At 44.1% G+C, this 25322-nt stretch overlaps 1 protein-coding gene across 1 annotated transcript in view; it reads left to right on the forward strand.

Annotated features, from left to right (window-relative positions):
- Nucleotides 1–10283: 10283 nt before the first annotated feature.
- The window catches only part of ZNF652 (zinc finger protein 652), a 32308-nt gene continuing 17269 nt past the window's right edge, over nt 10284–25322 (forward strand). Inside the window, exons 1-2 of the mRNA XM_060256791.1 lie at nt 10284–10332; nt 23622–24735. Of these exons, the coding sequence (XP_060112774.1) occupies nt 23836–24735 (900 nt within the window). The 5' untranslated portion in view covers nt 10284–10332; nt 23622–23835. The remainder of the gene's footprint in view (nt 10333–23621; nt 24736–25322) is intronic.

Here is a 25322-nt window from a genome sequence, read left to right on the forward strand (position 1 = left end):
ATTTCTCACCCTGGCCCAAAGTGTATTTTCATGATTGCAGGATGGACCATGTGGGTTGGCAGGCTGCAATGAAGAAGAGGAGAAATCCCCCTCTCCTGTATCTTCCTCCTCCAATTGGGACTCTTGATGGCAATAATAGAAGCATACAGGAAATACCTCCATTCCATTAATTTAATTTTCTCAAGCAGTGTGTTTATGATTTGGTTGGTTCTGGTTGTTCAGCAATTAAAAATGCCGGGGGGGGGCAGGGCGGGGCTTGAAGTACCTACAGCTCATAATGGGCCCATGGTTGCAATTGAGCTAACAAACACTGGAATATAGTTAAGGAAATATATTTTTGGGATGTAAAATGGTATGGAATAGCCTGATCTCATCAGACCTCAGAAGCTAAGCTGGGTCAGTACCAATGTTCCCTCTAAGCAGAGTCATGTCAATAAAAATTCTACTTTGTGAACTACTGGCATTAAAGTTGTGAGCTACTAAATAAATTATTGTGCCCCGGGGTCATCCTTCCTGAGCTAAGACAAAAACGTGTGAGCCGGAGGCTAAACATCTGTGAGCTAGCTCATGCTAACTCCACTTAGAGGGAACACTGGTCAGTACTTGGATGGGAGAACACCAAAAGTCTGTTCAAAAAGTAAGCCTCTGTCGTCTGCATGGTACAGCTTCCGGATTGTCTTGTTGAGCACTTGAGGGAAGTGCTGCGGCTCAGTGGTAGAGCATCTGCACGGTATGCAGAAGGTGGTTCAATCCCCAGCATTTCAGCTAAAAGGACCAGGCAGGAGGTGATATGAAAAGTCTGCCTGAGACCCTGGACAGCCGCTGCCAGTCTGAATAGGCAATACTGACCTTGGTCTGATGTGGGATAAGGCAGCTTCATGTGATCTCAGGCGGTGTTCATTGTAATGTTCCAAACACGAGACGAGCAAGGCTTGGATGACTGAGACCAAATCCCAGGGCAGCTAGACAGCTGCTGGTTGCCCAGCCAAAGCTAGTAAGAAGCTCTTCAAGCATTTGGACAGGGCCAAGGACACCACTCTGATTACAAACCTGTGTTATTGGGGTGTGTGACCCCATCTTGGATGGTCAGAGCCCCAGTTTGGTGTAGTGGTTAAATGCACAGACTCTAATATGGGAGAACCTCCAAATACACGTGCTGATGTGACCTTGGGTCAGTCATAGTTCTTGAAAGAGATAAGATAAATTTATTTTTATATCCCGCCCTCCCCCGCCAATGGCGGGCTCAGGGCGGCTCACAGACACGGAACACCGTGATATAAATAAAATACAATATAAAACAAACAATTTTAAAATACAATTCAGTTACAAATTCAATCACTTAGTTAATTAGATGGATAAAACGGTGCTATAAAGTGCAATAGATCGCGATCATGTACAGGATGGCGGGATGGCTACAGATCCGTTTAACCAGGTTCTGTCCCAAAGGCAAGCTGAAACAGAGAGGTTTTGCAAGCCCTGCGGAACTGAGTCCCGCAGGACTCGCACCATCTCTGGAAGTTGATTCCACCATCAAGGGGCCATTGCTGAAAAGGCTTGCTCCCTGGTTGTCTTCAGTCTAGCCTCTCTTGGCCCAGGGATTTTTAAGAGGTTTTGGGAGCTAGATCTCAGTGCTCTCTGGGGAACATATGGGGAGAGGCGGTCCCTGAGGTAGGCAGGTCCTCGGCCATATAGGGCTTTAAAGGTGATAACTGCTCTCAGTTCTCTCACCTACCTCACAGAGTGTCTGTTGCACGGAGGGGAAGAGAAAGAAGACTGCAGATTTATACCCCGCCCTTCTCTCTGAATCAGAGTCTCAGAGCAGCTTACAATCTCCTTTCTTCCCCCACAACAGACACCCTGTGAGGTGGATGGGGCTCTCACAGCAGCTGCCCTTTCAAGGATAACTCCTGTGAGAGCTATGGCTAACCCAAGGCCATCCCAGCAGGGGCTCGTTGAGAAGTGGGGAATCGAACCCGGTTCTCCCAGATAAGAGTCCACGCACTTAACCACTACACCAAACTGGCTCTCAGGAGATTGTAAGCTGAGTGATGGACGGGGTATAAATCCAATCTCTTTATCTCAAGAGTCCAGCCATCAACATTTCTATCTTGTCCCGATTAAGCTTCCAAGAAAGCTTCCAAATGGACCACAGCCATTTTTGTTTGCAATAAGTTTGTATCTTTTGTGCCTCCCCTACTCCATTAGGGGATGGAATAGGTCAGTGTTGCATTTGAGCAGGGCTGGCCAAACTGAAGCTTGGGAGCCACATGTGGCTCTTTCATACACATTGTGTGGCTCTCAAAGCCCCCAGCACCTGTTGGCTGGCTTGGAGGAGGCGTTTCTCTCTTTAAATCTCTTCTCGAAGCCAAGCCAGCTGGCAGCTTGGAGAATGCATTTAAAGTTGCTTTATTTTCATCTCTCCCTCCCCCATCTATCATTTATCTATCATCTTTCTTTTTTCCTTTCCTTTTTTCCTTCCAGCTCACAATCATCTGACATTTATTCTGTGTGGCTCTTATGTTAAGCAAGTTTGGTCTCCCCTGCATTAGAAGAAGGAAAGAGTCCTTTTTCCAAACCACATCCTTAACAACATCCCAGAGTTTCTAAATTGTTGGTTAGAAAACTGTCAACCCTCACCACAACTGTACCTAGAACAGGAGAGTAGACAATTCTCTGCAGCAGTTAAGCCCAAGAATTTAAGGTCGAAACTCTTTGTCAAGTGAAACCGCAGGGAGGATATGGAAGAATATCTGTTGGGAAGATGGCCAAGATACCTGGAGAGAAAGGTGCCATGAGAAATATTCTAAGACTAGGGTGCATCGCTGTGAAAGGGTGGCAGGGCGGATTAGCTATCAGCAGCCTCCAGAGCCTAAAAAAGAAATCGCAGAGCAGATAAAATCTGCAGCTCTGAGGCAAGGTGTTGGCAAACAGCTGCAGTCCAAGGAAAGGTGTGGGTTTGTTATGTACTTTCTCTGCCCAGGTGACATGCCCTTTCATGTCAAAAGGGAGATCAAAGGAAGAAGGGGAAAAAACTGCAAACAACCAAACTGGACGTGTGAGAACAAGAACACAGCAGGAATTGCCTATGGAAAGCTTTGAATTCGTCTGTGACAGTATTTTGGCTTACAGGAACAATACCTGACTGTTTAAGCATAGAGCCCGGGTGATGGTTAGAGGGTTAGACGAGGCAAAGGGAGACCCATATTAAAATCCTTATTCTGCCATAAAAATCCCTGGTTGGTGGTGACTAAAAATCTTCATGGGGTTGGGGATAAGACAGTTTCAATACACTTCATTGACTGTTTCCAAGTGGATTTTGCCATTTCCCAGTTAAATCCAGTTGCAACGTGCCTTGAAAGTGTATTTAGTGTGTGTGAAAGTACCCTATGTGTGTTACTGAGAATTCAAAAGATAGGATTTTTAAAAAGTATTCTGCAAAAAGTTGTGAAGGGGCTTATTGTCATAAGAGAGCCCTGATTCATCAAGTCCTCCATCCTTTCCCCCCATCATGGCCAATCAGCTGTTCCTAGAAGACATACCACTGGCCCACAGTTTTTCTCTTTTTGCCCCCCAAGGGACTGAATATTGAAAGGCACACTGCGCTTGAACATGGAGGACCCATTTCACTATCATGTTGAACAAGCTTCTTTGTCTTGCACTGTATCAAATCTCAAGCAAAAATATTGGAGCAGCTTTTTCTGGAAGTGAGAATTGGCCAAGTGCTACTCACTCTTCAGAATGTGCCACAGACTTTTACAATAGAGCATATGTAAAGGATCGTATTTGAATGATATGCTGAAGGATGGATCTGGGAGGTTGAGCAGCACTTTCAGAACATCCTATCCAGGGCGGCTTCTGGGCAAGCCCCTTACCTGTCACATACAAATAAGATTTTTCCTTCCAATTCTGTGGAAAAATACAAAATTCTCCATTTTCCTTGCACCACATGACACTCAGCACCTATTTTCTCTTCTTAGATAATGCCACGATCCCCCTTTGCCAATACGTTCAAAACCGGCCCACTGCTTTAGAATAAGTAATGCAGGATTAACAGCTTTGCTCTCAGTAAACATGCCTTGTTATTTGATGATATATTGCTAATCTCTTCTGAAATCAGCTAACAACACAGTCAGGAACGTGGATCAAAGCGAAAAGCAGAAGCCTTGAAGTAAATCCAGCTGATTTAAATGCTATTATGGTCCGATTCTTACAGCCCAGTTCTGAAATGAGCCATGGGCGTGGCCAGGGCCGGCCCTAGACCGTCTGACACCCTATGCAAGGCTAACTTCTTGTGTCCCCCCCCCCCACTGCACGGATAATGTCACTGAGTCACGTGGGGGGCACCCAATTCAGCGCCCCCAGAAGGCTGGTGCCCTAGGCAGTTGCCTAGCGGCAGAGCTGGCACTGGGCGTGGCAAACAGTGACCGGCATCAGTGTAAGCAACAGTTGTGCTCCCCTTTTAGCATCTGAAAAAGGCTCACTGAAGGGACTTCCCACTCAGCTTCCTAAATTACATTGCAAGATATAATAAACCCTGATTCCATTAATCTACAGCACCATATTAAGTAATCACACCGTGAGGTGTAACTCCGATTACGATAACACTGTTTTGGATACTTAAGAGAGCATAAATCAAATAGCTAAAATACTAACACCAAAATAAAGTTTCCTGGTCAAACAATAACTCTGCAGTTTTAAAGGATAAAATGCCATAATTGTTACTTTACAGTTCCAAGAAATTTGACGCGGCATACATAAAGTACACCAAATAAACATGAATGTCAAAATGAAGCGCAGTGGGGCTTTTTAATCAGACTTTATGACAGCAGGTAAGAGCAACAGCCCAAATCAAGATTGTTATGCTTCTTGGAAGCTTCTTGGAAGCCACTGTCGGAAGTCAGGTGTTGTGGTTTGATCTAGAAGGGCTTTTCTTGTATTCCAGCTTCCTAATACTTCAAGTCCCCTGTGCTGACAGTGGGAGAAATGTGAGTAGAGACAAGGAGAGGCAAAAGTTAGAGAGGATGGTTGCTTGCAACTGTGTTTTTGACAGCTGCTCTTCTTGAAAACCAGAGCCAACAAGCGAAGTGAATTAGGGGGGCAAAATTCCCCCTTCCTGGGTCAGCTAGAAGACTGCCATTGCTTGGTAGCATCAATAAACTGATGACTTGTTTCTTCTTTTCATCTAATCCAACTGAGGTCTGAATCAGAGTTTATATGTTGTACTGGGCAGGATGAGAGAGACTAAACTGAGGCTCAATCCAGACAAGATTAATTTGACGATGGTGAGGTTCTGCGGACAGCCAGAGAAAAGCTTTTTTCTAGAAGTGGTTTCACTCTTCTTGAAGGATCAGAGTTTGAGTGGGAGTCTTCAATGTGATGTCCATGGGTACCATGGCACCCACTGACACCTTTCCTGGATTCAAGTGTTTTTACAAAGGGGGTGGGAGGAGGTGGGGCTTTTGTCCAGCAACACTTCTGATTTGTTACTGGAAATATAACTGGTTGTGCAGATTTTGTAAGACATTGCATTGGCCTCAGCTATCAAACAACAATGTAAGGAGCTGGGAGTGGTCCTGAATGCCTCAGTCTCCATGGAGGCCCAGGTCACTGCAGTGGCCAAATCGGCCTTTTATCGTCTTCAGCAGGTTAAACAACTGGTACCTTACCTCTCCCCTCAGGACTTGGCTACAGTGATCCATGCAATAGTCACTTCCAGACCTGACTACTGTAACTCTCTATATACAGGCTTGCCCTTGCAACTGATCCGGAAACTCCAGATGGTGCAGAATGTGGTGGCATGCCTGCTGATGGCATTGCCTTTGCGGAATCACATTCAACTAGCACTCTGCTGACTGCACTGACTACCAATTGAGTACTGGATCCATTTCAAGGTTTTGGTACTAACCTGAAAGCCTTGCATGGCCTTATTGTATGTGGCCCAGTTTAGGAAGTTGGAGACCAATCGAGTCCAGTTGGAAACCCTGTGTTTCTAAGGATTTTATATTGTTTTCATTGAAGTTGATTGCTATTTATGTTGACTTTACATGTTATTTTTATGTTATGATCTGTCCTGCTCCTGACTGAACCCACTTGCAGGGAATGCAAAATATAAATCTGAATAAGAAATAAACAAATCTCAATTTGTGGCTGAAGCTGCAGAAGCCATTTTATGATGGACTCCGCCTCCTGCAGCAACCATTTTGTGGCAGCCAATTTGTGGCTGCATCTATCACATTTTGTCAGAATTCCCAGTATGCCCACAGGCTCAAAAAGGATGAAGACCCTTGAGTTTGAGGATACATTTGGACCTGGATTTGCTACTGGAATCACAGAGTCTACATCTATGAGTGCTTTTAAACCATTTTAACAACTTCACCCACTGCTGGAATAATCAGCCACTGCCATCCATACCTGGGATATTTCCTGATGCACAGAAGTGCACTTAAAGTAGTATATAATTGCTAAAAACAATCAGTAAAAGGTTGTAGGTAGTTCAATACCCCCATTTAACAGATTTGTTTTATTGCTGATCAACAGTCCTTGACATTTCAAGCCTCCCATGAAAAATCCCTCCTGACAAAACGATGAGGTAAGCAAATAATTATGAAAACCAAAAAGAAAAAAGAAATCCAGATGTACAATGAAAAAAGAAAATGTTACTGAAGAACATATTCCCACAACATTTTCCCATTTTTGTATTCTATCTGACTTGACTGCTAACTCCAATAATTTAAATATTTAGTACCCAACCACTGCTGCTCTTTCTAATTGCAACCTGTTGCTTCATGTTTCTATTCCAAAGAGCTGGCATTTATCCAAATGTTAGCACCTTAACAGTGTGACTAATTTGTTAATATTATTGTATGCCAAGATAATCCTGTTTCATTATGAGATGGACTGAATAGATTAGAGAGATCTGATGTGAGTCTTATGGCAGTTAAGCTGTGCATAGCCAGCAACTGGGAAAGAGTAAAAACCCATCAGAACTGCTTGACAATAGTAAATGGCTCCAGTTACAGGGGTGGCCAAACTTGCTTAACGTAAGAGCCAGACAGAATAAGCAGCAGAAGTTTGAGAGCTGCAAGGGAGGGAGGAAAAGGAAAGGTCCCCTGTGCAAGCACCAGTCATTTCCGACTCTCAGGTGACATTGCTTTCACAACGTTTTCACAGCAGACTTTTTATGGGGTGGTTTGCCATTGCCTTCCCCAGTCATCTATGCTTTCCCTCCAGCAAGCTGGGTACTCATTTTACTGACCTTGGAAGGATGGACGGCTGAGTCAACCTCGAGCCGGCTACCTGAACCAGCTTTCACTGGGATCGAACTCAGGTCGTGAGCAGAGCTTAGGACTGCAGTACTGCAGCTTTAACACTCTGCACCAAGGGGCTCTAAGGGAGGGAGGGAAGCAGGCAGGCAAACAGATGGGAGAGGTGGAAAGAAAGCTACTTTAAATGCATTCTCCAAGCTGCCGACTGGCTTGACAAAGTAATTTAAAGAGAGAAATGCCTTCTCCAAGCCAGACAACAGGGCAGTGGGGGCTTCGAGAGCCACGTAATATGTCTGAAAGAGCCCCACGTGGCTCCCAAGCCACAGTTTGGCCCTCCCTGCTCTAGCAGAATAAGCACATTACACAAAATGTAAAGTTAAAACTCAGAATTATATAAATTATGTAAAGTTGTTACATTGTGAAATAAGGTAGGTCCTGTGCTTACTAAGCATTATAAATTTAGGTAATTCCCTGTGTGAATTTATTAAGGTATATTACTCCTTTGATACCACATTTCTCACATTTTCCAAGTATACAATTAATACCTTTGTGCCCACGACCTGAGTTCGATTCCAGCGGAAGCTGGTTCAGGTAGCCGGCTCGAGGTTGACTCAGCCTTCCATCCTTCCGAGGTCGGTAAAATGAGTACCCAGCTTGCTTGGGGGGAAGTGTAGCTGACTGGGGAAGGCAATGGCAAACCACCCTGTAAAAAGTCTGCCGTGAAAACATTGTGAAAGCAACACCACCCCAGAGTCGATAACGACTGGTGCTTTTACAGGGGACCTTTCCTTTTCCCTTTATCCACTTGCGCATAGAATTTAACAACTTTTGTCCATTCCCAAACAAGTTTTTATCCAATATTAAAACCTTCCTATAAATTTCTGCTAACTAGTCTTAATGAACAGAGGATGAAGTACAAATAAACTAACACAAATGTAAATAAAACTATATGACAATCACAACATTATATAAAACGTTTGTCATGTTTTTCTTTAAAAATCCCAAAGGGTAGCTGAGTCTTTGCAGCAAAATGAGACACCAGCATTGTGCCTAAGATTTCATTCCACTATAAACTCTCCTGGACTATATTAGCACACTTCATCAGGAACACCCAAGTTTGCATAAAATCCTATTAGTCTATAAATTGACAAATCTATTTTTCAACAACTGAGGTAATGCAAAATCAAGTGCTAGCCACAAACTTGAATATGAAATTTACTAGCTCCCCCACTTCTTGCACTAATTTATAAAATTGTTCTTCAATAGGTTCATAGATAATTTAAAATTCCAATTAACAAGGAAGATGGCAATGGTGATGGAAAGTCCCGTTAAATTGCAGCCGATTTATGGTGACCCTGGAGGGCTATCCAGGTGAGAGAAATAGTAAAGAGTCCAGTAGCACCTTTAAGACTAACAAATTTTATTGTAGCATAATTTTATTATAGATAATTTTAGTGATGCATCTGATGAAGAGAGCTGTGTTTCTCGAAAGCTTATGCTACAATAAAATGTGTTAATCTTAAAAGGTGCTTTAAAAAAAGGGAACGGTAGTCCCCTGTGCAAGCACCAGTTGTTTCCAACTCTGGGGTGATGTCGCATCACAATGTTTTTACGGCAGACTTTTTTACGGGGTGGTTTGCCACTGCCTTTCCCAGTCATCCACAATTTCCCCTCAGCAATGTGGGGACTCATTTTACCGACCCCAAAAGTATGGAAGGCTGAGTCAACCTTGAGCCGGCTACCTGAACCCGGGATCAAACTCAGGTAACTGTTTACTATTTTGCAGCACAGCTAACTCCTCTGGATCTATGACCAGGTAAGAGACGCTCAGAGGTATTTTGCCATTGCCTGCCTCTGAGTCACGACCCTGGTATTCCTTGGTAATCTCTCATCCAAATACTGACCAAGGCTACCACACCTAGTTTCCGAGATCTCACCCAGGTTAAAGGGGAAAAGAATAACCAAAAAACAAAACCCTCCTTTTCTTCCATCTCACCTGAGGCTGAGAACGAAGTAACAGCAGGGGGATGTTAAACTTTCTCCACCTTCCCTCTCAGTAGCCCATCAATCATACTCCTCACGCGAGCATTCGGATAAAAGAATGGCAACCAAACCACATACACACACACACACACACACACGGCAGTAGGCCTGCGCAGAGGAGGGCTTGGTGCTAGAACACCTGCTTGGTAAGCAGAAGGTGCCAGGTTCAATTCCCAACTCCAACTAAAAAGGGTCCAGGCAAATAGGCGTGAAAAACCTCAGCATGAGACCCTGGAGAGCCGCTGCCAGTTTGAGTAGACAATACTGACTTTGATGGACCCAGGGTCTGATTCAGTATAAGGCAGCTTCATGCATATATGTGTATTATGTTTCGTGCACGTTAAAAGAGAAGCGGCGGGGGGGGGGGGGAGGGAACGGTTGTCTCGCGCCTATTGCGCGCGCAGCAGACGGACTTCCGTGCCGCCGCCGAGAGACGAGAAAGGGGAGACGAATGGGGGAGAAAGGAAGCCGGGAGAAAGCCGCGCGCCACTCTCGCGTGAGTTTCCCTCCTCCCGTTCCCCGCCTTGGCGCAAGCGCACCTGCAGCCTTCCCCGCGACGAGCCAACGAAGCGACGCTTCAAGGAAAAGCGATGGGAGGAGGAGAGAGGGAAAGGAAGGAAGGGAGGAAGGAAGGAGGTGCCGTCGCGAGGCTGATTGACTGACTGCCTCTGACTGGGTTGGCTGCGGCGGCGGCCACGTAGCGCTGCGGCGGCGGCGGCGGCGGCCGGGAGGAGGGCGCGCGCGCGCCAGGGAGGGCGAGCGAGGGCTCCGCTGCGAGAGAGGCATCTGGAAGGGCCTAGGCCTGGTTGCGAGGGCGGCTGAGGAGGGGGGGAGGCTCGCGTGAGGGGAGGGCAGGAAGGAAGGAGGGGCCCTGGCAGCCCTCCGCCTTCCCCCCTCCCCTCCCCAGGCATGGACCGCGGTGGGGGCGAAGGAGGAGGCGGCGGCGGTGAAGGAGGAGGCGGCGGTGGAAGCAGCAGCAGCGACGGTGGAGTAGGAACGGCGGCACTGGAGGGTCCTGGCCTGGGTGAGTGTTCGAGAGAAGCGGCGGGGGTGGGGGCGGGAGAGTGGCTCTCTCTCTCTCTCTCGAAATCTCTTGATTTGTTGCATTTGATACCTAGGCTCTTCCCCGGAGCACCCAGGAACAATAGGGAAGCGTGCCTCTGAGCATCCACAAAGTGTCTCCTTCTCCACCGTCTCTAGACGGCTGCTGATCGGCTTCATGCGCTGGGGATAAAGTTAGGAAAGGTTTTTAGGTCAGAGGGCATCGTGCACAGGAAAGCTGCGGGGGGGGGGGGCGTCGTTCTTCCCATCTTTCTTTCAAAATACTGTGGAGTTGGGGGAAGAGGGAGAAGCTCAAGTTGATGCAGAGGTTTGTAGATCCGGCTGTGAAGGGAGGAGGCTCAAGTGTTGGAAGGGCTGCAATTGCGGGGAGTGTGTATATGTGTGGATCTGGGACCTTGGGGCTGGAAGTGAGGAACTGGAAGTGGAGAGAAGGGTCTTGGTCTGTCCTTTGAGGGAAAAGAAAGGTTGGTCACAGGAGGGTCCCATTAGTGATTTTGGGGGTTGAGGTATCCCATAGTTTAATTTATGTAATCTTTAGAACAGAACATTATAAGTGCCTTGCATCCTTGCCTAATATAGAATATTAGAATATATCAAACAGAACAATTGCACACTAAAGGATGGTATACTTCAGATGCATAAGGAAAATACATTAGAAAATTTTACTATATTTCCAGTGGTAGAAGAGTAGATAGTGTGTTCAGTGTCCCTCTCCATTCCAAGTAATTTCACTGATATGACTGGAATTATTATATTAATATTTGCAAAAATTTTATGTTCTAAATCAGTGGTTGTCTAGGTCTGCAAAATGTGCTGCAGGTACTTAAATATGTGTTCAGCTCTGTGGATCATGACTGGAACCTGTCATTTGATAATACCTTATAGGCTTAATAAAAATGGCTTTGCACCATGTCTGTAATGAGAGTTAAGAACAAAATCCATTCCAAGTTTTTATATCCTGGCTTTCTTAGGAAAAGTGATACATTTGTTTCATACACAATTAGCTTGAAAATGCTGCTCTAGTGAGTATAGATTGAATACTCAACAAAATTTAGTATATTTCTCTCATGAGGCAGATGAAGCAACACTATTTCTGTCCAATCTGCATCTGTTTTATGGGGAAACTTTGGGAACTTCCAGTGGAGAACAAGATAATTCTTGATTTTGGGGAGAAGGGATAACTTCTCCTGGGTGGAGGGGAAAGCGTGAAGGACAATAATAGTCATCTTGTACAGTGTTATCTAGACCGAATATATACCAGGATAACATGAAGGAGAGGGGGCGAAGAGATTTCGCAAGGTGAGATGGTCACTAGGGTATCATTGATTGCTGAATGGAGCTTGTAGTGGAGTCTGCCCCTGGGAAAAGTATATGCAACTAGGAAAACAGTTCTTTCTGTTTACACAGTGAATGGGGTTTGAAATGGTTGTAATTCCCTTGGGATGAGGAGTGAGAAGATTCATTTTAAAAGCCATATTGAGGAATGTGATTTATTGTGTGTTTTGTAGGCAATGTTGTGCTGATTAAAATAGGTGGCAGGGGAGGCTGTGCATAGACAAGTTGTGGTATGTGCATAGGAGGAATTGATAGCATCCAGTCTGTTGCTAACTTGCCAATGGAGGTAGCTGATGACAAGATTAGATGGGAAGGGTGATGCTAACAGGTGTAGGAGGCACAGGTATGCATACAAACAGTAATTCCTCAGAAGTAGAACTAAATGCTTTACTCTTGTCCTGATCTATCAGGTATATATAGAATGGGTTTGCAACACTGTGAAATATGTGGAACAGCACAATGATAATATTGTGGTAGCGGCATATAATTTTTCATGAAATGGTGGAAGTGCACACTACAGATGAGTTGTGCTGACAGGAATACGCAAGCAACTGAAGAATGTGTTTATGACCCTGTTTGCAGGTGTAGTGTTTCTCTTGCCAAGGAAGAATTGTGTGAGTTCTAATATTGCTGTATGAAGTGACAGTATTATTGCCTTCATTTATAGTCTGTGACCCAAGGCTGATGGTAATTATGATAAAAAAAACTTCTCAATCAAACCGTTAAACAGATAATATGATAACATTTGAATCTTAACAGAAATTATTCCAAGCAAGACAAAAAATGTAGATAGGCTGAGATTGGGGTGACGTGTGTGTGAGGACAACATATGTGTTTAAGGTCATAGGAAAAACTTTATCCCTAATAAAAGTCATCTTCTGAGCCGAACCATTTCTCCAGAGCTTTGCTTCTACAAGCAAGTCTTCTTGGATAATTTTGTTTAGTACATTTTACAAAATGATAGAGACACAGAAAGTACATAGGTGTGTTGCACTGACCTGGATAGCCAAGACAAGCCTGATTTCAGAAGCTAAGCAGGGCCGACTCTGGCAAGTACTTGGATGAGAGACCTTCTTGGAATACCAGCAGTCAGGATGGCAGAGGCAGGTTTATTCAGCCACCTCTGTGAATATCCTCCAGGCCCCCAATAGGGATCAGTCACCAGAGTTCATCGTGACTTCAAGGTGCACACACATGCACATAAAAATATAAAAATAACCCCTCCCCCAAAAGAAAGTGCATGGGAGTAAGCTTTTGTGCTAAGTTGCAGTGTTTGCATTAGATGTGCATGAGAGAGCAGAAAGATGCACTTCAGGTTTAGCAAAAAAGAATAAAATGGTGTTAGTTTCTGGACTTTAGCTAGGATGTACTAAATCTTCCTCCTGCTGCATTTTGTGATTATACGCAGATAGAGGAGTTTAGGATGGACAGGGTTTATATCAAGTTTGTGGGAAAAGATGAATATTCACTACAATGGGCAAAGAACAAACATAGGAAGTTTTGAAGGGTTCGTTGGCTCTTTGAGGATGAGCTTGTAGCAGTTGGATTACCTTCTACAGATGATTGTTTTGTCACAGAGTGCCACACTGATCATTCTCCAGCTGCATTCATTGTAGGACAAAATGAAATTGCATTGAAGAGATGCATTCCACTCCTACATCCTTAGGAATTTAGCTTGGGATGGGATTCAATGCTACTTTCTGTTGTGTTGCTTCATGATCTGGAGTGTGTGCTGTGGATGGGGTGTTGAAGGGTAGGAGAGAAATGCTGGAAGGTTGTATGCCTTTTATCATTATTCAGTATGCTTATGTATATCACTTGAAGTTACTGTTAGGATAAGGAATAGTATTGTGTGCATGGCTGCAATTGTTTGGGACAGAACCAGTGTGGCTTTCACTTCTGGGAGTGCTTTGGCAGCACCTGCATTGAGACAGTAGTGATTGTGCTTTGAGATAGTGTTTCTCTTTAATCTGTTGCAGCATTGTTCTTCAACTAAGTTTCTATTGAAGTCCACGCATTATACGAGACACCAGTGGTTTATGAGAGGGAGCAGGGAGGGGATGTCACCTTGGGGTTGAAGGTTTTGCTGCGTGGGTAAAGATGTAAAATTTCCAGAAAGTTTGAAGCAATAGGAGACTTGAAGCAATGTGATGAGACCTGCTGAATGGTATTGGGGGTGGGGATGAAATATTGGCAACCCTTTCTAATCAAACCAGTCCTGATTTTACTAATTTGACATAATAAAATGTGTGTTTTAACTTAACATACTATATTGTTATCTTTGGCATATTTATGGAATTAAATATAAATTCCTTGTTTTTTCAAGCAAAACTCAATATCCAGTGCTTGAGGGATATCACTGTAGACTGCTGCACTCTCTGCTACTTCAATGCCTGTACTTTAGATTTTTGTCAGCTATGATGTATGACAACAGAATGGAAAACAATTTTTGTACTGAACAAAACAAAAGCATATGATTTGGACAGAAATGATCTCACATCTGCATACTGAGTTAAAGTTTATAACAGTGAAAACACAGCATTCTTTAATAGTGTATTATCTTACAGCATATTTTGGACAAAATTAGTTACATTTAAATAATGAACATATCTTTGAAAATGCATTGCATACTTCTGTAGCATATGTAAGATCATTATATAATGCTGTGTATTTTTACATGCAAATCTTCATACTGCACATTTTGAGTAACACTTCGCCTAAAAAGCATTTGATTCATTCCAGTAAAGAAAGTTATTTCATCAGAGTGTTTTTCAGAGCTCTCCAAAATGTCTAATTTTTAGCTGGCAAAATGGTGGTGGAGAGAGGGTCCTCAGCAGAAAAAGGGGATGCCCCCTGATCTTTTCCCCATTTTTTCTGCATCTTCACAGGTTTAGTGAAGGTTCAGTGTGAGGTTTGCGGGGGTGGGGGGAGAGATAATGACCCATTACCCCAAAAGCTGTAGAACAAAGTAGGAGTCAAGTGGCACCTTTAAGACCAACAAAGTTTTATTTAGAATGTAACCCAAAAAGTGTATTCACTATTCCAGGGCCAGCAGTAGCTTATGTTCGCTAGCTGAATAGTGACATACATTGGTCTATGACTGTTCTATTTGACATCTTCTGCATTTGCTCATTCTTGACTATTTATATATTTGGTCTGCCTTGACTAATTACATTAATGTTTGTAGTCTCTAGTATGAAATTGTGTGAGCTCATCTTGTATGCAGTATAAGTTCATGTACAAGCAGTGACTGCATCTGGCCTACAATTATAAGCACACAAGTTTTGTGCATTTTAGTTGAATTGTATTGCATCCTGTGAGCCTGACTTACAGAAGTAGCAGAAGGGTCCGCATACATGTTATAATGAATTGTGCTAGATCTGTTTCTCTGTTGCATCCTTTTCCTGTGCTGTTCTTCATGAGTTCCAGTTAAGGTGCTCCATTCTTGTTTTGTTAAATTATTTGAGGATGGAGTATGCTTTCCAAAGTTTTTTGGTGCTACATAATCCTGAACCAACAAGATTCATTTGTGTAATTTAAATGTAGCTGGCATATAGTAGCTCGGTGATACTTCTGGTGAATTTATGCTTTGGGAGATAACTGTCACAGTGGTGGTGATTAGAATGGGGGGGGGGTCTTATTATTCCCCCAGCCTGATTACTCCATCTTGCATGTACACCTGTATCTTCCACATTGTCACATTTCCATGCACACTTGTATGCTCACCTATATGTATTCACATATGCATTCACCAGGATCAATTAAACATGATGATTTTTAAAAAAACTGGATTTGTTTGGTTTGGATATTGGATTTTAAAGGAATTGTTTTAAAAAGGGATTTACATAAAACATTTCACATTTTGTAAATCTCTTAAAACTGAATCCTAACAAAACTGATTTTGTGAAGCACTGCATTAAAAAATAAGAAAAAAAAGCTGACTTCAGAAGTGTATAAATTGCAAGTGGTATGCATTGTATTATCGTGATCTTGCTCCTGGATCTAGGAAGAAACAAGATGTCCTTCTACATCTCACTAGGAACAGTTGATCAGTACAGGATCAAACATATGGGGTTGGATCCAGTGCCAAATTTCCACTTGTACTAGAGCTGTTGCACAAACAGAAATGTTAAGGAAAAGACTACAATAGCTGCTCACACTTTTGTCAGATTTGTATTTCCACTTTTATTTCTCTTTGTACAAGGACTTTGATACCAGTTTCTGGGGAGTGTAATGTACTGGGAAGAAAGCTCTAGGTCAGGGATGGCCAAACTTGCTTGATGTAAGAGCCACATAGACTAAATGTCAGATGTTTGAGAGCAGGAAGGAAGATAAGGGGGGAAGAAGAGGTGGAAAGAAAGCAAATTTAATTTTAAATGCATTCTCTAAGTTGCTGGCTGGCTTGACTTGGAGAAGTGAGTTAAAATGAGAAATACCTTCTCTAAGCCCGCTGAAGGGGTGGGTGGGGGCTTCGAGAGCCACACAAGAAATTTCTAGGATCTTGGGATATGAATTCAAGAAAGCTGCAGAGACTTTTCTGTTGGGGTTACAAATGGAAAAATTTCCAAAAGAAGATAGAACTATAATTTGGTACTTGCTTTCAGCTGCTAGGACACTATATGCGCAGTTATGGAAGCAAGAAAAAATACCAGAAAAATGGGATTGGATTGTAAAAGTTATGACATGGAGTGAGATGGACAAATTAACAAGAACTTTAAGAGACTATGATTTAGAAGATTTTAAAAGGGAGTGGAAAGTAAAAGGACATTGGACAATTTTTGATAATGATTAAACTTTAGAAGAAAGAAGAATATTAATTTTAGTTCTTAGGAATTAAGGGTACCTTTTAATGTTAGTATTTTGAGTAAATAACACTGGCGGGGGTCAAGTAACAGGGGGGAGGGGTGATTAGAAAGAAGCATATGGGATAGATGAAAAGAAGTTATTAATAGAAATTATTACCATATGTTATCAGTAAAACTGTTTAAGAAAAAAAAAGAGCCACACAATATGTGTGAAAGAGCCACATGTGGCTCCCGGGCCACAATTTGGCCACCTCTGTTCTAGGTGTTGCCCAAAGTGTCCTCCTACCCATTCCCATCCTTGGTGCTCTCCCCTCTCCCCATCCTCTTGAAGAATGAGCCCAGCCTCCTGGCTTTATTGCTGGCCACAGCCAGACCAAAGAGTGAAGAGCCAGGCCTGGGGCTGCGATGGTAATACTAGGAGACATACCAAGGGCAGTGGTGGTGACAGAAGAGGCCAGTAGTAAGCGTAGAGCTGTGGCAGAGTATGTGTAGGGCCAGACTTTGGGGGTATGGCAGCAATGCTGGGAGTGGTATTAAGTGTACGGCGATGGTGGTGGGGGCTGGCAGCAAGGATGCCATAGTGATGTCAGGGACTAACAACCACAGGGGTGAAGCCAGAAATTGTATTAGACTTGGGGGGCAGGCTCAAGTCCAGAACAGCAACAACAATGGCTTCTCTCTTAGGGGACAGTTTTTCTTCCCATTCCCTCTCTGCAGCAACTGGGACCTTTTTACCTCCCTCGTGCACTGCCCTCCCATCCTTCCCAGACCTCTAAGCAGCTGGCCATTGGGCAATCCACCTCCCCACCTGAAATGCTGCTGCCACTTGCCTACAGTGCCTCCCTGCTCACTTGTTTACTAGAGAGGCATCTACATATGGTCAGATAATGCTCCTCTGTTTTGCAGCATTTATTGCCCCCCCTTCCATTGTTTTCTGGCTTTTAGATTTTTTTAAAGAGCAAAGTTAGAATCATAGCATCATAGAGTTGGAAGGGGTGGGGTGGGGGTCCTCCAAGTTTGTTTGATTTTTTTTTTTAATCTTCCTTCTGTATGAATAGCCTTGCTCCACAAATGGGACCACACTTCCCTGTCAGAATATACAAGTGGGGACCTGCAATACTGGTGTGGAAATCTTTCTACCCTCTTAGCTTTTTCCCCTTTCTTTGCTGCTGCCAGCCAACCATGGCTCCCGGCCACTCCTGCTACCCATGCTGTTGGCCCACCAAAACAGGCAGGTGCATTGTCTGCTGATGGATGGATAACAGTTTTATTTTTAAAGGAGATTTAAATTACCCACTGTAATTTTCAATGATTTCTGTTTTCAGGAAGTTTTCTGTGTGGTCCCGATCTATGGATCTAGGTATCCGTAGATCGGGCCACAGTTGACTATTAGAATGTATGATGATCTGCAGTGTATGTGATCTGCATGATCAAAGATTTTGGGTTGTGCTCTTAGTTAGTTCAATACCTAGTATTGCAGATGACTGTGTTTTAAGTGTTATAGGAATTAGTTGGCCAAGTATACATGCTTATTCAAGAAATATATTCTTTGCAAAGTGGAAAATTTGATTCAAATCAATTTACTTAATGTATTACACAGTGCATTGGAAAGAGAATCCCCTCTCCCATCTCTTTCAGCTTCAGGAAGCTGCCTTGAACCCACTATGGGAAAGGGTGGCCTATAAATCTACGAAATAATAATTATTATTATTATTATTATTGCTCTCTCAGAACATAAGAAAAGCCATGTTGGATCAGGCCAATGGCCCATCCAGTCCAACACTCTGTCACACAGTGGCTAAAACCCAAGTGCCATCAAGAGGTCCATTAGTGGGGTCAGAACTCCAGAAGCCCTCCCACTGTTGCCTCCCATGCACCAAGAATCCAGAGCAACACTGCCTCAGACATAGTGTTCCATCTATCCCTTTTGGTTTTAATGAAATAGGTTATATACAGAAGTTGCCTGAACAATTTAGACAGTCATTTTAATTGGGCTAAATCTGTTGGCATTGTAGGGTGAAGGATTTTAAAACTGCACAAAACCCTTCTTGGCATGCACACCACATGCTTCCTAGGACCTTTTCATATATTATGGGGAAATTACTATTTGCTATCGGTGGTCTTCCTTAATTTCCATCAAAATCTGTAGAGGTGAAACATATGTCTGACAGGACACTAGAAGCCCTCCCACTGTGCCCCCCCCCCCCAGCACCAAGAATACAGAGCATCACTGCTTCAGACAGAGAGTTCCAACAATACGCTGTGGTTAATAGCCACTGACGGACCTCTGCTCCATATGTTTATCCAATCCCCTCTTGAAGCTGTCTATGCTTGTAGCCACCGCCACCTCCTGTGGTAGTGTGTTAGATTTATATTTTTATTATTTATTTTCCCTATGCTCCCTTTGTATTGGATTAAATTCAATAAAATATTTTTTTATTTTTATTTTTTTAAAAAGAGAGAAGTAGGAACTCTGGTTTGGAGTGATCCCTAGTTGCATTTTAAGCCTTGTTTATGTCTAATGTGTTGGTGACATACCTGGTGCAGCATAATGGGTAGAGTATTAGATTTGGAAGATCCATGTTAGGTTTATTTTCTTCAATTAACACCTTTTGAAGTATAGCATACTTTATGGATCTTACGTTACTTTATAAACACCTCCAAAAACAGTAAAGAAAGGGATTTTAAAAAACTATAGAGGAGTCCAATAGCACCTTAAAGACCAACAAAATATATTTCAGCATAAGCTTCTGTGAGTCAGCGCTTGCTTCTTCAGAGGCAAAAGTGTACACTAAAATAAACTGTGTTAGTCTTTAAGATGCTATTGGACTACTGTGTAATTTCTTTGCAACAGACTTACATAGCTAGTCTTTGGGAATGGAAAGTTGATTGTTTGAATCTCACTCTATATCCATTTATATTTGCCCGCTGAGGCGAGACACCTTTCCTACATAGAATGAAGCAGACTCTAGGCCACAGACGCTTGTACCATGATAAATATTAATTTTTAAAGTTTTTTTCTGTAGGGTCACAGTCCTGAACAGAAACGTGGTAGGATCCAGTGTATGTTTTCTCGGAAAGTGTCATTGAATTCAGTGGGACATTTCCAAATATGCTGTGTGTCTAGTGACACTCTCCCTAGTGCACAGACTTTGAGATATCTTTGGATGCCTGCAGAAAGTTGTTAATCTGTGCAATTAGTCCTGTGCTTTCAACAAGGCTTTGGGCATATTTGTGAACCATCCCTCCCTAATAAATGTCAAGCTGCTTTTGGAGCTGAAGGAAACTTTAAAATCATTGTATAATAAAATGTCAGCTGGTCAAAGGAAAAAGTTTGAAACCCACTATGCAAGTCCAGTTCTTTGTATCCTGGCATTTCATTTCCTTTGCCACCTTTCCAAAAAGCTGTTCAAGGCTGCCCACAAACCAACTGTTAACACTTGCAATTAAAAAAAATCACAGCTAACAAATAAAGCCATATAAGTAGTATAAATGACAATAAGCCAAGAAGGAAACCAAATACTAAGGTTAAAAGCTTTGGTATACAAAAATGTCGTAATGGCAAAGGGAAACATAGAAGCTTGGCCAGGTTCCCAGAGGCTGTTCCATTATATAAAGGCTATTGCTGAGAAGGTTCTTGGTTTGTTGGATGCAGTTGTTTTCCCACAGACAGAAGGCTTTCTGTGCTTGCTACAGGAAGTCACCTGCAGAAATTTATTCTACCGTGCAGATCAGATTCACTAAATTGAAGGAGCTGCATTGTTTCCACATAGTGCTACTACATAACATTTCTATAATTTGTATTCTTGAATATGTGCCTATATATTTTTGATCACCTGTAATCCATTTAGACCAGGGGTGTCAAACTCATTTGCTATGAGGGCCAGATATTGACCTTGTCAGGCCGGGTCGTGTGTGTAATAAAATGTTAATGCCAGGTCAGGGAGATATAAACTTTGTAAAGGACACAGACAAACACACACACTCAGCCTAATCCACCTCACTGACTTGCTGAGCCTCAACCAACAGAAGGAAAAGAGGCTTGGCTCAGTAGCTCTGCTGTGCAATTGAGAGAGCCTTTCAAGGGAATTGAGACCTGTCAAGCATCTAGGAAATTCAGACCTTCCTTTTTTTTAGAAGGGCTTTTGCCTGACTGTTTCAACACTAGCTGACAATGCTTTACGCAACACCTCTGGAGCATTTGTTTTTGGTATGTTTTGTGTGTGGTGTAGTTGGATGAGCAGTACACTGGCTGTAACTGGGTTTTGGTTTTTATTTTTTGTGAATTCATTTTTCAGTGTTTGTAGCTACTTTGGAAACTTGTATTAGAGAAGCTGATTAGAAACACAAGCAGCACATCAGTGGTACAAACAGAGCTAAAATCCAAGTGAAATGATACAGCCTCATATTTGGCAACCCCACAGCAGGGTACAGTGGGCACTGGTGATGGTAGCAGGTGGTTGGCACTATAAAGAGCCTATATTAGCCTCTTTCCTGTTGGTTGCTGCCCCCCAGAGAGAAATACAGAGAGTGATTAAAATGTGGAATTTGCTGCAGGAGAATTTTGTGATGGCCAGAAGAATAGAAAGTTTTAAAGGAGGATTAGATTCATGGAGAATAAGTCCTATCAATGGCTACCAGCCATGATGACTGAGGGGAACTTCCATATTCAGAGACACTGATCCTCTGAATCCAAGAGCCAGGAGGCCACATCGGGAAGGCCTCAGCCTCTGTGCCCTTTTCCTTGCCCTCCAGAGGAACTGGTTGGCCACTGTGTGAGACAGGATGCTGGGCTAGATGGACCACTGGTCTGACCCAGCAATGCTGTTCTTACGTCTTCTATTAACAGCAAAGAACAAGTGTGCTGCAAAGGGGCTGCACATGGTACTCTTGCAGATTCTGCAGTTCCTCCTTCGACCTCGGGGGTGGGGGGGTTCTGCATAGTGGGATGAATCTATTAAGGAACTATCGAGTCAGTACTTAGCTATCCCTTGTAGAAGTTGCATCGGGACTGTCTACCCTATCTCCTTGGTTTGCTTTGTGCACCTCTAATCTGGGCAATAGAGGTTGGTGGTGTTCGTCTAGCAATATAGCATGGGGTAGAATGGAGTGGCTGGCAGCTACCTGGGACTGTAGTTGTGCTCTATGAGTCCCCACTGGCATAGTATTCTACTAATAGAAACTAGAATTGGTAACCAGCTTGGTGTAGTGGTTAAGTGTGCGGACTCTTATCTGGGAGAACCGGGTTTGATTCCCCACTCCTTCACTTGAAGCTGCTGGAATGGCCTTGGGTCAGCCATAGCTATCACAGGAGTTGTCCTTAAGGGCAGCTGCTGTGAGAGCCCTCTCAGCCCCACCTGGAGAGCCAGTTTGGTGTAGTGGTTAAGTGTGCGGACTCTTATCTGGGAGAACCGGGTTTGATTCCCCACTCCTCCACTTGCACCTGCTAGCATGGCCTTGGGTCAGCCATAGCCCTGGCAGAGGTTGTCCTTGAAAGGGCAGCTGCTGTGAGAGCCCTCTCCAGCCCCACCCACCTCACAGGGTGTCTGTTGTGGGGGAGGAAGGTAAAGGAGATTGTGAGCCGCTCTGAGACTCTTCGGAGTGGAGGGCGGGATATAAATCCAATATCTTCTTCTTCACCTACTTCACAGGGTGTCTGTTGTGGGGGGAGAAGATATAGGAGATTGTAAGCCGCTCTGAGTCTCTGATTCAGGGAGAAGGGTGGGGTATAAATCTGTAGTCTTCGTCATCTTCTAATAGTGCAACAGCATAGTGCCAGTTTATCTCCACCCTCCTCCTTTGTTATAAGGAAGCAGAATGGTTGAAGAACGCACAGAGTTGATACATATTGAGTGCATGGGGAGACAGCTGTGGAAGGGTGGCGCACCTGTAATGGATCTGACCAGAATACTGTTAGCAGTGCACTTAATAACATTTGTTCTCCTTGCTTATATCTGCAAAGTGCCCTTTCTGTGGGACTTCTATCACCAAAAACCCACCTCCTATGTTTGTGTAACAGTAGGCCAGAAAGTTAGACCCCCATGATGCACCCCTTATCATCTGAGCTATGGGCATCCTGTTGTCATTTATACTGTGCTTAGGAGGGCTATGATTGCCTGCAGACTTATTTGGTATCCAGATTTTGCCAGAGCTTGGAGAGGGGCAGGAGTCTGGGGACACACACATGCACTTTGCTGGCACAGTATATCAAAAGAATGACTAGGCCGAAAGAGGTTTAGGTTGCCAACAAAGTCCTGCTTCTCCCCAGTGCTATCCTGTTCTCAGTCCACAGAAGAGTTACATTGGCCTCACAATGGCATCAGCACAATGTGGGGCCAGCATATTTTTGAGAGATGCCAGCCTAAGGCAGGGCAGATGGCACCCTAAAATAGGCTATTTGGGACCATGGCTCAGCAGGAGAACATCTTTTGCATGCAGAAGGTCCCTGGATCAGTACTCAAGTCTCTTCTAGTTCAGTGGCCCCCGACCTTTGTGGCACTAGGGACCGGTTTTCTGGAAGACAGTTTTTCCATGGACCGGAGGGAGCATTGGGGGTTTTGCTGCCCCAGGCTACCCCCACGCCCACAAGCCATCCCTGCCCGCTATGGGGGTCTTTAAATGAGGAGTAGGCAAAGGTCTCTGCCTCACTCAGTGGCCCAGTACTGGTCCAGGGGGTGAGGACCCCTGTTCTATTAAATGGGTGAAGTAGTAGAAGATGTGAAAGACCTCTGTCTGAAAGCCCAAAGAGCTGCTGTTGGTCAGAGTAGACAATAGGTAGGCCATTAGCCTGATTCATTATAAGGCAGCCTTATTTGTATTTTTGCTTGCCGCATTTGAATTAGGTGGAGCAGTAGCTCTAGGAATGTATTTCAGGGCCTTTACATTGCTCTAGGGACAGCTGAAATATTTGCCAGCATTAGAATTAAGCTCTTCACCCCTCTTCCCCCCCCCCCAATGCAGTGGGATGAATGGGCTATTATGAATAAGAATGGCTAACGACCAGTGTAGCAAATCCTGCCCTGTGCTTGGATTAAGCCACAAGTGATTTCAGGGATAAGTTCCTTCAATTGTTCTGTAAGCCACTGACTTAATTTTCTTCTTCTTTTTCTAGACAAAGTGTTCAGCTGTTGGTTGGCAGCTTTCTTCCTGTGAACTGCTGCCGACGTCTTCGTGCTGTAAAACCAGAGTTCCATGACCTACACGTGCCGTGGTGCTCTGCTCCCCCAAAGCAGTCATGTGTTAGTTTTTCCCGATGCTTCATCTTGTTCCAGAGGAGTTACTTTGGTTTTCTGGAATACGAGGTGCTCAATGAATCGGGAGCCCCCATGAATGACGCAGCCAGCTCTTGCCAGCAGATGGCTAAAAACTGCACCTCACACGTAGCAGGGATGGCGCAGGAGGACAGCCACCAGGATCAGGTGCCACCCCCTTTCTATCACGAAGCCAGTCAGGAACTTGATTTGTCCACCAAGGTGTACAAAAGGGAGTCTGGGAGCCCTTATTCTGTATTGGTGGACCCCAAAGCGAGTAAGCCACATCTCCACGAAAGAGAGGAGGAGCCATATTTCAGGGAGGACAGAGCAGTAGGAGAGGCCCGAGCCGTGAAAGAAGACAGGGAGAACTCTGACGACTTGCAAGAGGAGGAAGATGATGTGACTTACAAAAGGGAGCAGATAATAGTCGAGGTAAACCTTAACAACCAAACCTTAAATGTATCAAAAGGGGAGAAAGGGGTCCCCTCCCAGTCCAAAGAAACTGCTGTTCTTAAGACCAGCAGTGAGGAAGAGGAGGGTGACAGTGGGGAGGAAGAGGCCACTGAAGACAGTAATGATTATGAGGAGAATGAGAGGCAGAAGAAAGAGCAAAGAGAGGCGAAAGATAGTGTTGCACAGAGGAGGACGCGGAGAGCTGCATCTGCTGCAGCCGCCACAACTTCCCCTACTTCCAGAACTACACGGGGGCGTAGAAAGAGCGTTGAACCCCCCAAGCATAAGAAGAAAGCTGCAAAGGAGCCCAAGGCACCTGTGCAGAAATCAAAGTGTGAAGAAAAGGAGACTTTGACCTGTGAGAAGTGCCCCAGGGTGTTTAACACACGCTGGTATCTGGAGAAGCACATGAACGTCACTCACAGGCGCATGCAGATCTGCGACAAGTGTGGGAAGAAATTTGTGCTAGAAAGTGAGCTCTCCCTTCACCAGCAAACAGACTGTGAAAAAAACATCCAGGTAGGTCTTACTTGCCTGCTCGCCAGATTTCCCTACCTTCTGCTGTCCCCTGGACACCTCGGAAGGGACGGAAATCCTCTGAGGAGAACAAGGGCCCAAGCCTCTCTGCGTCTGTCGCCCTTTCTTGTTGCGCACCCAAGGAAACTGATCTGTATGAGTGTGGGGGAGATGATGATGGCTGGCTGGCTGGTTGGGATTTCTCTGCACAGTGCCTTAGGGGAAATGGAATTGTCAGCTTTTAATAGAGGTAATGTGTGCCTACATTAATGGAGGTGGGAGTTGGATTTCCAACACGCCAGTAGTAAAGCTGAGCCTGTAATGCTCCAAGAGCAGGTTAAACTGACACTTTCTGTTTCTTTGAATAATTATTTGGCAGAATATGGTTGTTACAAAGGGAAAATTGGGCAGCTAGGGATGAGAGGTGTGAGACCCATTGAAATTTTGGCCAGACTGATTTCTTACATGGCCATCACTCACACTGTCGGAACTGTAAGCACTATAATGCGTGACAAACAGATGGATATCTGCACTATATAAGGAGCCAGTCACATCTTCCTGTTCGTGCTTCCATGATGCAAATACACAGA

This window comes from Heteronotia binoei, chromosome 15, assembly GCF_032191835.1.
Source record: "Heteronotia binoei isolate CCM8104 ecotype False Entrance Well chromosome 15, APGP_CSIRO_Hbin_v1, whole genome shotgun sequence".
Classification (NCBI taxonomy): domain Eukaryota; kingdom Metazoa; phylum Chordata; class Lepidosauria; order Squamata; family Gekkonidae; genus Heteronotia; species Heteronotia binoei.